At 44.7% G+C, this 15003-nt stretch overlaps 1 protein-coding gene across 2 annotated transcripts in view; it reads left to right on the top strand.

The window, feature by feature from the left end:
• The window catches only part of LOC117969223 (NACHT, LRR and PYD domains-containing protein 12-like), a 243786-nt gene that overhangs the window by 197366 nt on the left and 31417 nt on the right, over nt 1–15003 (top strand). For both annotated transcript variants that reach the window (XM_059026730.1, XM_059026731.1), the window contains one exon: nt 13323–13490. In XM_059026730.1, the coding sequence (XP_058882713.1) occupies nt 13323–13490 (168 nt within the window). The remainder of the gene's footprint in view (nt 1–13322; nt 13491–15003) is intronic.

Below are 15003 nucleotides of genomic sequence, written 5' to 3'. Positions count from 1 at the left end.
TCATAAATTTTGCCCCCTACTCCGCTTTCAAGAATTCTAAGGAATAGACCTGGATGCCAAATTGACTCGAATGCTTTTTTAAAATCTATAAAACAAGCAAAGATTTTCCCTTTATTTTTTTGGTGGACGTGTTTGTTGAGTAGGGTGTGTAGGGTGTAAACATGGTCAGAGGTGCGGTAATTTGGTAAAAATCTAATCTGATTCTTACTCAAGACATTGTGTTCGGTAAGGAAGGCCAGTATCCGAGCATTAATGATACTGCAGAACACCTTCCCCAGATTACTGCTCACACAGATGCCTCGGTAATTATTGGGGTCGAATTTGTCTCCACTTTTGTGAATTGGTGTTATTAGCCCTTGGTTCCAGATGTCAGGGAAACAGCCCGCAGCCAGGATGAGGTTGAATACTTTGAGCAGGGCCTCCTGCATCCTGGGGCTGCTGTGTTTCAGCATCTCGTTTATGATGCTGTCAGGCCCGCAGGCTTTCCTGGGCTTGAGGGCTTGGAGCTTTTCTTTTAGCTCTGGTCCTGTTATTGGGAAGTCCAGTGGGTTTTGATTGTCCTTGATTTTGGTTTCCAATTCGTTTAGTTTTTTTAATATTGAATTTTGGTCCAGATTTAGTTCGTTTTTGTCCAATTCTTGGTAAAGTTTATTAAAATAATTTTTCCAAGTGTTACCATTTTTGATTGCCAATTCATGATTCGTTTTGGATGTGTTTAATTTGTTCCATAATTCCCAAAAGGAATTTTGCTCTATGGATTCTTCAATTTGGGATAATTGTTTGGACACGTGTTCTTCTCTTTTTTTATTGAGAAGGTGTTTGTATTGTTTCAGAGCCTTGCAGTAGCTGAGTCTCAGTTCAATATTGTTTGGCTCTCTGTGTTTCTGGTTTGACAATTTTCTTAATCCTTTTCTGTTTGTTTTACACTCAATGTCAAACCATTTTTCATTTGATTTCTTTTTAGAATTAGTTTTTTTCTTGTTTGTTTTCTTGAGTTTTGATTTTGTTGCTGTTGTTTCGAATATAAAATTGATTTCTTTGGCCGAATTGATTCCATTTTTGTCTAATTTAAAACATTTAGTTAGAAGGCTGTTTAGCATACTTTCTATTTCTGCACTATAAATTGTTTGTTTATATTCCTCAGCACTGCTTTGTGTCCACTTATAGGCTGGTTTAAGACCGTATAATTTGGCGGGTGGGGTCGGGTTTGAATTATTTAGTTTTGGGTTTGTTTTTAGATACAGGACTGTTTGGCAGTGGTCTGATAGGGGGGTTTGTTGCCGGACTATAAATGCATTAATAGATTCTGGGTCCATGTCTGTGATAGCGTAGTCTACTACACTATTTCCTAAAGCAGAGCTGTATGTATATCTGCCCTGAGAATCCCCTCTGATCCTGCCATTAACGATGTACAGACCCAGGCCTTTACAGATATGCAGGACCTGCTTTCCATTCTTGTTCACCACACTGTCGAAACTATTCCTCTGTGTGGTGATGGGTGTGTGGTACAAAGAGGTCTGCTGTCCAATCACATGGCTGTTCCCCTCTGTGCTGATGTAGTCGACCTCTCTGCCGGTCCTGGCATTGAGATCTCCACACAGCAGCACAGAGCCCAGGGATTGGAAATGGCTAATTTCTGATTGTAAATTTTGGAAGCACCCCTCTTGGTGGTAGGGGGAGTCAATTGGTGGCATGTAAACTGCGCACAGGAATGTGTCAGATTGGGATTGGATGATTTTTTTTTCAATTTTGAGCCATAAATGTGTCTCTCCTCTTTTAATGGGAGAGACAGTGTTTTTGAGTTCCTCTTTGTACCACACACTGATGCCCCCCGAGTCCCTGCCATGTTTGATGTGGGGGTTCTTTAGGGAGGGGACTATCAGTTCCCTGTATCCATTGGGACAGTGTGTGGACACGTCCGCACGACTCCATGTTTTATGGAGGATTATTACCTCCATGTTATTTATACTATTTACAAAGTCTGGGTCTGTGCTCTTCATTCCAAAGGTTGAGGAGCACAGACCCTGGATATTCCAGCTACTTATTCTAAATGATGCCGTTTTTATTAACAAAAAATCTGTGGTTTATAGTAGTAAAGAAATAAGAAGTGACTAAGTTTTACATATTCATATTTAAATTTGGTTATGTATGCCTACTATACTAATTAGTTTTGATTTATATATTTATACTATATTATTGTTATTTTCCTTAATTTTGTGGCATACAGGTGATACATTATCTAATTAGCTTAGTGCAGATAAGGTTTAAGAGATGTCTTATCTCATTCAGCTCCATGCTGGCGGGGTTTCCTGGCTGACAAGACACGGCTGCAGCATAGCTGTGCTGCGGGGGCAGGGGGAATGCGGGGGGCGTGGGGGTCCCTGGCGTCGCTCCTTTTGACTTGCAGCTCTGTGGTGGGGGCGTGGCCTGGGGGGCTGGAGGGAATGCGGGGGGCGTGGGGATCCCTGGCGTCGTTCCTGTTGACTTGCAGCTCTGTGGTGGGGGCGTGGCCTGGAGGGAATGCGGGGGGCGTGGGGGTCCCTGGCGTCGCTCCTGTTGACTTGCAGCTCTGTGGTGGGGGCGTGGCCTGGAGGGAATGCGGGGGTCGTGGGGGTCCCTGGCATCGCTCCTGTTGACTTGCAGCTCTGTGGTGGGGGCTTGGCCTGGGGGGCTGGAGGGAATGCGGGGGGCGTGGGGGTCCCTGGCGCTGCTCCTGCTGACTGGCAGCTCTGTGGTGGGGGCGTGGCCTGGGGGGCTGGGGGGAATGCGGGGGCGTGGGGGTCCCTGGCGCTGCTCCTGCTGACTGCCAGCTCTGTGGTGGGGGCGTGGCCTGGGGGGCTGGGGGATCCTAGGAGCTCGGGGGCGGCTGGGCGTGCTCCTGGTCTCGGTGTAGGGTGGGCTGGTGAGCTCTCGGCCCAGGGCGATGTCCTTGAGGGATTTAGCAAAAAGCTTCATGCCCTCCCTGTTGAGGTGCACCTGGTCGTACATGTGGTGGGGCCGGATGTAGTGGTGGTGTGCCAGGTGCATGCTGGGTAGCAGGGCGCAGCCCCGGGACACCTCTGCGTTGATGCTGTGGATGATGTGGAAGGGCACGTCCGCTCGGTTCAGCAGGGTGGACACAATGATTTTGGCGCTGGGGTATTCTCTGGCTGCTGTTTCTGCCACCTGCTGCAGGGATTTGGCCACATCTCCTCTGTCTGTGCGCAGGTTGTTGGTGCCAGTGTGGATCACGATGTATTTCGGGCTCCTCTGTCTGTTTTTGGACAGGATTTGCAGGGCGCTCTGTGTCGTTGGGCACTTGATCTTGTCGACATTTCAGCCAGGGAAAAGCCGTCTTTCGTCCAGGTACCGCCCGTAAGAATCTATTAGGATGAGCACCTCCGCACTGCCCTGCTGCTCCGACTGTGTTTGGGGCTGTCTGTATGTCTGCCTGTGTGTTTGGGGCTGTCTGTGAGTCTGCCTGTGTGGCTGGTGTTGTGTGTGTGTTTGGGGCTGTCTGTGTGTCTGCCTGTGTGGCTGGTGTTGTGTGTGTGTTTGGGGCTGTCTGTGTGTCTGCCTGTGTGGCTGGTGTTGTGTGTGTGTTTGGGGCTGTCTGTGTGTCTGCCTGTGTGGCTGGTGTTGTGTGTGTGTTTGGGGCTGTCTGAGCTGCTCTGATGGGCTGGCCTGGCTCAGGGTGGCCAGCTTGTGCTCAGTGTGTTCCCTGAACTCCGTGAACTGCAGCTCCAGCACTGACAGGCACTCCACTCCTTCAGGGCTCTGATGTTGTTGACCTGTTTGGGGGAGTCAGTGACAGGGCTGTGCTGAGGGTGGGGAGGCTGGCTGCTGGGTTGTGCTGGGGGTGGGGGGAGAGGCTGGGGGTTTGCAAGCTCTGGTATTGTCTCTCTCTTCACTCGCGCTCTCAATGCTGGGAAGCTGTGTTCAAACAGGTCCAGGCTGCTCTCTCTGCCCTGCACCATGACAGTACCATTGTGGTAGACGTTGACAGTGAGCATGACGCTGTCAGCATCACTGTCCACGAACACGGTCAGCTGCCTGCCTCTGCTGATGCCTCCCTTGCGGATGTTGCAGTAGGTGCTGCACAGCGCAGAGTGCCAGGCGCTGGGGTGCTCGGTGTAGAGCAGTAGGTTACACTTGACCCTGCAGTTGTCCACTGTGGAGTAGTTTGCTATTAGAGTCTCTGGGGACTCCCTCAGGACTCTGTCTTTGTAATTTTTTCTTGCCTTTGCAGAGCTCAGCTCCTCTGGGTATATAATCTCCATGCTGCAGCAGCCCTTACTGCTCAGTGTGTTAAAAACTGTTACATTTTCAAATGTATCAATTTCACTGGCAGTTGGGAGGCCCTCTTCAACTGTCACTTCACTCTGCATTTTTTAAATTTCTCACAGCAGTTTGTATGGAACTATACTGATTTTTCTTACAGATTACAGATGATGATGATGATGATGATGATGATGATTATTTTTTGATTGGCATTTGTTATTGTATTTATCTTGCTGGTTATATAGATTCTTACCTCCTGTCTCTGTGCTCTATTCTGGCTGCCTGTCTCTCTGTTCTCAGTATTTCTGCTGTCTTCTGCTTGGTTTCTTTTTTAGTTTTTATTTTCTTTTTCTTTTTGTTATTTCTCTTTCAAAATGTTCTCATTGTCTTCAGTAAACCTTCATTTAGTATTTTATGCAAACAAAAATCACAATTTATGACTTTTACTACTATTAAAACCCTAATGTTTAAGAGCTCATTTTCTCCTGCTGTGCTCTCTTTCTCTCTCCTCTCTCCCCTCCTCTCTCTCCCTCTCCCTCCCCCTCCTTTCTCCCTCCCCCTCCTTTCTCTCTCCTCTCTCCCCTCCTTTCTCCCCCTCCTTTCTCTCTCCCCCTCCTCTCTCTCTCCCTCCTTCCTCTCTCTCCCCCTCCTTTCTCTCTCCCCCTCCTCTCTCCCCCTCCTTTCTCTCTCTCCCCTCCTCTCTCTCCCCATCCTTTCTCTCTCCCCTCCTCTCTCCCCCATCCTTTCTCTCTCCCCTCCTCTCTCCCCCTCCTTTCTCTCCCCTTCCCCTCCTCTCTCTCCCCTCTCTCTTCCCCTCCTTTCTCTCTCTCCCCTCCTCTTTCTCCCCCTCATTTCTCTCGCCCCTCCTTTCTCGCTCTCCCTCATTTCTGTCTTCCCCTACTCTCCCTCTCTCCCTCATTTCTGTCTTCCCCTACTCTCCCTCTCCTCCTCTCTGTCTCCCCCTCCTTTTTCTCCTCCTTTCTCTCCCCCTCATTTCTCCCCCTTTCTCTCCCCTGCTTTCTCTCTCCCCCTCCTCTCTTTTTCCCCCTCCTTTCTTCTCCCCTCCTCTCTCTCCCCCTCCTTTCTCTTACCCTCCTTTCTCTCTACCCTCCTCTCTCTCCCCTTCATTTCTCTCCCCCTCCTTTCTTTCTCCCCCTCCTCTCTCTCTCCCCCTCCTCTCAAATTCAAATTCAAAGTGCTTTATTAGCATGACCAGTTTCGGTATTGTCAAAGCATTGATGACAATTGTCATCATTTACATGTAACCAATCAACAGTTTACAACATATTTACAAGTGAATATTCAACATCAAGAACAACAAGAAAACACTTCAAACAGCAATAATAATGATATGATAATAATAATATTTTCCCCTCCCTCCCTGTGTGAGGAGCCTCAGTGTTCATTCTCTGTCCCTCAGGCTGTGGCAGGTGCTTGTGTGCTGGGCTGCCACTTCTATACAGCTTGTCTGCTCTCCGAGGAGGATGGGGAGTTTTTCTGGGTCTGACAAGTCTGGGAATTCTGTGCAGAGATGTTGTATTTTTGGGAAGAAGGCTTCCCTTATCATCTTATATTTAGTGCACTGCAGTAAACAGTGTATCTCTGTCTCGACCTGATTGAGCTGACAGTGATCACACAGCCTGTCCTCTTTGGGCAGCCATGTCTGCCTGTGTCGGCCGGTCTCGATGGCCAGGCTGTCCTCACTGAGCCTGTACTTTGTTAAGGTCTGTCTCTGTTTGTTGTCTTTCACCCTGGTCAGGTATTCAGCCAGGGTGTAGTGTCTTTTTAGGGCCCGATAGCATTCCAGTTTGCTTTGTGTTTTAGTGTGTGTGTCCCAATGAATAAGGTATTCTTGTTTGTTTTGTGCTATAATTTGGTTTACTCTGATTGTATGTGTTAGAGTGGAGCTGTCCTAAAGCTGGTTGGTGTTAGTGTGTGTTAGTGCAGTGGGTTTCAAGACCAGCTTGCTGAGGGGACTCTTCTATGGGCTCTGCTCTTGGTGTTGCAGGACTTTATGGTGGTTTATTGCTCTTTTTTGGATATTAATCAATAGTGGGTATTGGACTAATTCAGCCCTGCATGCATTGTTTGGAGTTTTCCTTTGTATTTGCAGGATACTTTTGCAAAACTCTGTATGCAGGGCTTCTGTTGGGTGTTTGTCCCATTTTGTAAAATCCTGCTCTGTGAGCGGACCTCACATTTCACTGCCATACAGGGCAATGGGTTGGATGACACATAATCTTAGCCAAATTTTAATTGGGATCTCTATATGATTTTTTCTCTTAATAGCACAAAATGCCCTATGTGCTTTTTCTTTTAGTGCATTCACGGCCAGGTTGAAACTCCCTGACGCGCTGATTTCTAGACCTAGATAGGTGTAGTGTGTGCAGTGTTCTATAGTGTTTTGCCCAGGGTGAAGTGGTACTTATTTCCCTGAGATCTGGCTTTCTTCTGGAATATCATGACTTTGGTCTTGTTCATGTTTACTGCCAGGGCCCAGGTCTGACAGTACTGCTCTAGCAGTGACAGGCTCTGCGGAAATATATGCAAATCATGTCCCAACCTACTGCGACGGAGGTATTTGATATGCAAACCATATTCACTTAAGAGCGCTAACTTTACCAGGTGCCTCAGCGTGTGTGAAATGTACCGCTCACTGAAACCGAGCGAGAAGAGGAGTCAGGGAGAGAGTATTTGGGACCACGCAGACGTTACTAGGGCTGTGTGAGGAGGAGGTAATAACTAGATACAGACTGAGCACAGATCATACTAACCTTATATGCAGGGCCCCGGAAAATTCACAATATCACGAATTTCACAGAAATCGTGTATGTGACTGCCTACCGTGAAAAACATGCATTTTATTTTCCTTACAGTATTTCACAACACTCTTCACCTCCTCTGTTCATGTCGTGCTTTTATCAAGTAGAAGCAGCGCTGCAGTAGCTGTACACGGTCCAGCATCAATGCCATGCATTTGGTTACCACGGTAACTGGGTCAAACAAATACCAGCTTCATGATTGGTGAATTCCTCATACTGTACAATGACGTAACATGCGAGTCAGAGACGGGAAGTTTAAAATGGTTTAGATATTGTTGATGTATTAGCTTGCAGTGTATGATCAACATTAAGAATGCAGACAGCTGACAAATTAAAAAAAAAAACAGCTAAATTCATTTCAACAGAAGATCGCGTTCAGAGTTATGAAAATGGGATCTTGCATGCAGATGGTGGGATTGTGTTTTTCTCAAGTTGTAATGTGTCTTTGGATCATCTAAGAAAAGGTGCCATTGACTCCTGACAGCGCAGCACACAAACAAGAACATCAAGCTTGCAGTTCAGGCTAAACAATTACCAAACAAGCAGGTGACAATCACAGGCTTGTTTAAAAAGAGCACAGAGCAACACGTAATGTCAGCACGTTTGAATCAGTGGAAGCCTTTGTGCAGTGAACATACCCATAAAACGGCTGGTCAGTGAAATATTACAAAGTATTTTAATGAAAAAAATCCTGAATTGTGGAGACTAACAGTGACACACTCAGACGAGAGTATCTCCCTAAAGTGTCTTTTATGAAGAAAAACACAAAAGCTTCGGTTTTGTCATTTCAGGTTTGCAGTTAACGTTTCTCCTGTGTTTATTTTGTGATTAAAGGCAGCAATAATAGTCTATTGGAATTACACGGTCATTGTAGTTAATGTGTCAGCATACGTTTTAAAGGTTTACAAAACTCGAAAATGTTGCTGAATATCTCATTCAAGGCTGTTTTTAAAAAAACTATTTTGTCTGCTTGTTACTTTTTTGCAGCCAACAGAGACCATTTTAAACGACTCGTGTTTCCAGCAAAAGTTTATTTCATTTTTAAAGATCGTTTCAATAGCGTCTCGTGTTCCAATGTTACAATGTACTTGTACATCCTCAGTAAAGGGATCAAGACTGCAAACTGAACTTGCTGTGTTTCTCAATATGGACCCCAACAATCATGACCTCCCTTCTTTTTGCTGCCTGGCCAGCACTGTTTATAGGGTCCTGGATGTTGTTCCTTTCGTTCTCTTGATGTTGGTTTTGATCATCTAAATTTTGAAGTGGCTCAAAATTGTTGGATGTTTTGATTTCTGGTGGTTGTGTTTGACGAAGTTTCTTTTTTTCCCTGCTTCTGCCTACCTGAACCCAGCTGTTTTGACCATCTTCCATCTCAACTGGTGGCTTTCAGTCTACTAGGGGTGCTGACTTCCATGAATTGCATGAATTGTGGGTGTGCCAGCTCCCCAAGCTCCTGTTGCTGTCTCATTCCCTGCAGCTCCAACTTACTAGTTTAAGCAAGTCCTGGATTGTGCGGCACTTTACACACACTTGATTTAGCTCTGCTGGGTTTTCTCAGATTTCCCACATCATGCAGGTGTCATGGATTACTGGCTTGAAGACCATGTTAATTTTCTTTGTTTTTTTTTGTTTTTTTTTTGAAGTTTGTGTTAGAATAACTCGGACTAATCGTAGTAATTTAGACTAATCGTACGAAGAGTTTTAATTTAATGTGTTTTGATGATTTCTGTGATTTGTATAACCTGAATAATGATATTATATGAAGTTTGATGTTAACAAAGTATTAGATTTACAATGTTGAACTAACACACTGGAATGTGGTCAAGGGTCAGTAGCCCTGTTTTCAGAGAAGTGCATGAGTCAGCGACATGAGAATAGGACACTGTCTCAAATGATAAAGATACAAAGAATATTTTGAGACAGCGATAATTCCTCTTTTCTCCCCAGTCACTTAGCTAATATTCTTGTATTAGGGGAATCAACTTTGTGGGACCTGATAGACACTCTCTCCCTAGCAACTAGAAAAATCAACCAATCAGAAAAGTCGGTAGACAACAGTATCAGGAATACCACAAGGTTGGTTCGAGCTGACTAAGGAAGATAAGAATTACCACAAGTCATGAACTCTGTGCAAAAACTGATTATATAAGGAACTGTTTGACTTAGTGTATTTTGAGCCTTCTTAGCGATTGCTTGCAGAGTCTGTGTTACTCTGTTGAATGCTCCAGTTTGCAAACTAATAAAGTGTGAATTTGCTCCAACTTGTTTCTGTCTCAATCGTTCCCTCAGCACGGGACCGGTGCCTGCTCGGTTGTATGCAGAAAATTCCACCACAAGTTTAGTTTAGTTTAGCTTCTGCAGCTGTCAACCTGATTTCAAACTGCTGCTAACTGTTCTGTACTTTTCCACGACTGTACTTCTCCCACGCTGTCGCTTCCACACACTGTTGCTGGGAAGACTGCCTGGCTTTTGTCTGTATCTGTTGTGCTGCTGGCTCCGCCCCTCCCTCGCGTCTCAGAACGGCGGTGAATTTCAATCAGCTGCTTGTTATCAGAGCTTCAGCTTGTTATCAGAAAAAAGACACGCCGCTGTTACACTTTAAGCTGCAGTGTTTTCTAATTAAAGCAATTAAAGATGTCATTTCTCCTTACTGCGTCTAACTGCTCTGTACTTCTCCTACGCTGTCGCTTCCACAAGCTGTCGCTGGGAAGAATACCTTTTAAGTAGGCCTTGCTTAAAATACCTTTAAAATATACAAAAGAAACAGTAAATGTCCAATAAATGAATGTTGAGTTGAGGTGCAGTAATAAATACAAGCAATCAAACAGCATCTAATGTTGAAAAAGAGACGCCTTGCCAAACACCTTTTGAAATGTAAATAGTGAACTTTTCATTGACTGAGCGAGTGCTTTGCTGATTTATTATTATTATTATTAATTTCTTAGCCGACGCCCTTATCCAGGGCAACTTACAAGATATCACATTATTTTTTACATACAATTACCCATTTATACAGTTGGGTTTTTACTGGAGCAATCTAGGTAAATTGCCTTGCTTAAGGGTACAGCAGCAGTGTCCCCCACCTGGGATTGAACCCACGACCCTCCGGTCAAGAGTCCAGAGCCCTAACCACTACTCCACAAAGTTCTTATCTTAGTCTTTTCCAATTTCTCCTTCAGAAAACAGTTCTTGAAATTTTAATGCCCCCTCCTCTCTCTCCCCCTCCTTTCTCTGTCCACCTCCTCTCTCTGTCTCCCCCTCCTTTCTGTGGGGACTTGCAAATGAATCATTTAGCTGCTTTATTTGTGCCTATAATTAGCTTAGTGAGTAGAGCTACCGCTGGTTCATTTTTGCATGCGGTGTGGCTTCCACCTGCCACAGGGTAATTCTGGTAATTTACCACCATTTAGTAAATGAGGCCCAGTGTGTTTTGAAATGTGTGTATTAGAATTTCTATTTCATTTGTGCCAATTGCTTCTTTGTATAGTTCTGTGCTGTTTGGAGCCCATGTGTAGGAGTGTTTGAGGTTGTACAGCTTACAGGGCTGTGACTGTGTGCTGTTAGGCTGCACAGTTCTTTTTATAAACAGAATGATTTGGCTGTGGTCTGACAGGGGGGTTGAGATCTGACAGTGAATGCATTAATAAAGGAGGGGTCCAGGTCAGTGATGGCATAGTCCACCACACTGTTACCAAGAGCTGAGCTGTAGGTACATCTTCCTAAAGAGTCCCCTCTGATCCTGCCGTTAATGATGTACAGACCTAGACCTTGACTGAGATGCAGTAGTTCTCTCCCATTCTTGTTCACCACACTGTTGTGTCTATTTCTGATTGATATATTGTGGGTGTGGTATAGGGAGGTCTGTCTGAATATATGATTGTTTCCCTGTGTGTTAGTGAAGTCAGGCTGTCGTCCTGTCCTGGAGTTAAAATCTCCACAGAGCAGCACGTTCCCCTGGGCCTGGAAGTGGCAGATCTCTGTGTGAAGAGTTTGAAAACTGTCCTCATTATAATAGGGGGAGTCAGAGGAGCAACACCATCCGCACACAGGAAACCACCAGACTGTGAGGATATGACATCACTGCTGATTCTCAGCCATATGTGTGATTCTCCTATTTTTATTGGCTCAATAGAGTCATGAAGCTCCCCTCAGTTACCACACTGTAATGCCCCTGAGTCTCTGCGGCGCCGGACTGTGCTGTGTTTCAGGGAGGGCACTATGATCTCCCGGTAGCCTGAGGGACGGTGAGTGGGCACATCTGCACGGCACCATGGCTTCTGCAGAATAACCACATCCATCTTTGAGATATTATTGATGAACTCAGGGTCAGTGCTTTTCAGCCCAAATGCTGATGAACACAGGCCCTGAATGTTCCAAGTGCTGATCGAAAGAGATCTCATAGCTATAATCTATTCATTACTTTTTTTTCTTATTTAGAATGAGATACAATGTGGAAAAAAATGAATATAAAACAGTGACGTACAATTATTCTATATATTAATTATTATTATTATTATTATTATTATTATTATTATTATTATTATATATTGTTGTTCTGTACATATCGATTACACATTTTGTCATTTTTAACAATACAATTTGTACTTTGCTCATTAGTCTTGTGCAACTCAAGTTTAGGAGTTGCCGTATCTCCCCCAGCTCAGAGCAGGCTGGGCTCCCTGGCCTTCTAGTCCTCCTCTCTCTGTATCATCCCTCCACTCGCTGTCTCCCCTCCTCTCTCTGTCTCCCTCTCTCTCCTCCCACTTCTCTCTGTCCTTCCCTCCTCTGCCCCTCCTCTCTCTGTCCGGATATAGTCCACGAAGATGCTCGGGTATATTGTGAAAAGTGTTGAATTTAAATCAAGGGAAGTAATAAGACCACATCTAGAATATTGTGTTCAATTCTGGTCACCTCATTACAAAAAGGATATTGCTGCTCTAGAAACAGTGCAAAGAAGAGCTAAAAGAATTATCCCGGGTTTAAAAGGCATGTCGTATGCAGACAGGCTAAAAGAACTGAATCTATTCAGTCTTGAACAAAGAAGACTACGCGGCGATCTGATTCAAGCATTCAGAATTCTAAAAGGTATAGACAATATCGACCCGGGGGACTTTTTTGACCTGAAAAAAGAAACAAGGACCAGGGGTCACAAATGGAGATTAGATAAAGGGGCATTCAGAACAGAAAATAGGAGGCACTTTTTTACACAGAGAATTGTGAGGGTCTGGAACCAACTCCCCAGTAATGTTGTTGAAGCTGACACCCTGGGATCCTTCAAGAAGCTGCTTGATGATATTCTGGGATCAATAAGCTACTAACAACCAAATGAGCAAGATGGGCCGAATGGCCTCTTCTCGTTTGTAAACTTTCTTATGTTCTTATGTCCTCCCCTCCTCTCTGTCTCCCCCTCCCTCTCTCTGACTCTCCTCCTCTATCTCTCCCCCTCTCTCTATCTCATCTCTCTCCTCCTCTGCCATCTCTCTGTCTCCCCCTCCTCTCTCTCTCCCCCACTCCCCTTCTTTTACTCTTCCCTTCTGCTCTCTGTCCCTCCTCTCTGCCCACTCTTCTCTCTGTACTCCCCTCCTTTCTCTGTCTCCCGTGCTCCTCTGTCTCTCCTCTCCTCTGTCCCCTTTCCTCTCTCACCTTTTCTCTCTCTCTCCCCATCTATCTGTCTCCCCTCCACTCTCTCTGTCTCCCTATTTTCTCTCTCCTCCTTCCTCTCTGTGTCTCTCTCTCCTCTCTCCCCTCCTCTCTTTCTGTCACCCCTCTCTTTTTCTCTCCCCCTCCTATCTGTCTCCCTCCTCTCTCTAATTTATCTGCCCACTCCTCTCTCTGGCTTTCCTCTCTTTTCTCTTTCTCTCTCTGTTTGTCCCCTGTAACTGTCCCTGTTCCCCTCCACCACCTGCTCTCTCTGTCTCACTTCTCTGTCTCTTTCCTTCTCTCTCTCCCCTCCACCCTCTTTCTTGCTCTCTCCACCCTCTGTCTCCCTCCATTCTCCATTCTTTCTCTCTTTCTCTATCACTCCATGGTCTCTTGCCCTCTCTTTTTCACCACCTCTCCCCTCTCTCTCTCTCTCTCACACACACACAGTCACAGACAGTGAATCTGTAAGGAATGATCAGTGAGTTTCTTTAAAATGAAATGTTCAGTTGTTTTAGAAAGGCTGCATGGTTCTCAGTGAATTTGTATAACATGTTGATCAGTTCTGGTTCTCAGTATGTGTCTTCATCTTTCTAGGCTGGCAGGTGCTGGTCTCACAGATGGCTGTGCTGAGTTTCTCAGCTCCGCTCTCAGTACAAACCGCTCCTTGACTGAACTAGACCTGTGTTGGAACTCCTTCATAGACAGCTCTGTTCCTAGCCTCACCCGCCTCGTACAAACCTGCAGCAGTCTGAAGGAGATCAGGTGAGTATCTGTGTTGATGTGTGACACTGAGAGCGCTGCACTGAGAGACACTGAAGCTGTGTTACTGTTACATGCAGCAACAGGGACCTAAGAGAGAAATATAGCCCATCACTCAAAAATGAATAACAATCATACGCCTGTATATAAATATATTGTAGCTGTGACAAATTAGTTAAAAACATGAATAACTGGGGTCAAGCGTCTTTAATATTTTAAAGGGATTCTTTATAAACATTTCCATAGTATTGAATGATTTACCTGTGAGAGGGATGAAAGTCACTGTCACTACTACAATATATTTAACAGGTGTCTGATTGGTTTTTAGTCGCGCTACAATAAACCAGCGTTATGCGCTTGATTTTTCTATTATATTTAGAAAATGAATGCTTTTACCATGCATTTGAAGATATGTATGGAAATGTATATCACTCAAAGGACAAAATTGCTACTGTAGCCTTTGAAAAGAAGGTACAACGAAATGAGTTATTTTTTAGTCCCATACGAATCATGTTGTAAACCCGAGACCTGTAAGTAGGGACCTACCTAAATCGCGATTTCGCGGAAATCGTGAAATTGAGGGGTCACCTCTTAGGGGCCAATGCATACAAGCAAGTACGGAGAGGGAAAAAAAAGAAACCTTGTTTAAATGAACAACGCAAGCGACGCAAACTACGTGTCTTCCTTCTGTAGATAGCCCTTTTTGATTCCTTCGCTGTCCTGTGTGCATTGCACTTAAGCAAAAAACAAACAAAAAATGTCCACAAGTAACATTTACAAAAGAAATTCTCCAAAGCAGTTAACGTTCTTGTTTACTATTCAAATGACAAAGTTTTAATCAGCCTATCAGTGCGTCTTTACTGCTTTTATGTGATCTGTACTGTGCAGGAGGGGGCGGGTCAAAGTTGGTGCTGCATTGTTTTGATTTAGGTTGCTAAAACCTAGTTTTCAGCATTGGAGGTAAAATAGTAGAAATGGACGACAAAGAAAGAAAAGTATATTTCGGCTGATGATCGTTTCAAGATATTTCCCAAATAAACTACATGCAGACTGAGGTAATTGTTTTCCATATCTTAATGTGTATTTGGAGAAAATACGATCGATCGCTATTTAGCTTCAGAATCACACATTAAACAAAAGGCTACTTCAGAGGCTGCTGAATATAACGTAAAATAAACAGCTTTCAGAAAACAAACTGGAAAGTCAGCCCAGACAAGAAGTATTCCTGTCTGCAAGTTAAAACAGTACTAAAACGATCCAGCACAGCCACCTCGCTTCAACCTGCTGCTTACAGTTGGAATTTTAGACCCGAATAACATGACAACGAACGTGCTGCATACATTGATTGACTTTATTAAAGTATGCCAGATGCCCTTGTGTAACCGAGTTTTTGGGCTGTTTCTAATCGATTTCCACATCTGTATAACTTGGCAAAGCTTTGCCTTAACTTCCAACCAATTCAGTGGATGCAGACGGCAGTCTCAATGTATGGGCAAGTCAACTGCAGGGGGATGCT

The sequence above is a fragment of the Acipenser ruthenus genome, chromosome 7, assembly GCF_902713425.1.
Source record: "Acipenser ruthenus chromosome 7, fAciRut3.2 maternal haplotype, whole genome shotgun sequence".
Taxonomy (NCBI): Eukaryota; Metazoa; Chordata; class Actinopteri; order Acipenseriformes; family Acipenseridae; genus Acipenser; species Acipenser ruthenus.
This window is presented reverse-complemented; position numbering and strand designations above follow the sequence as displayed.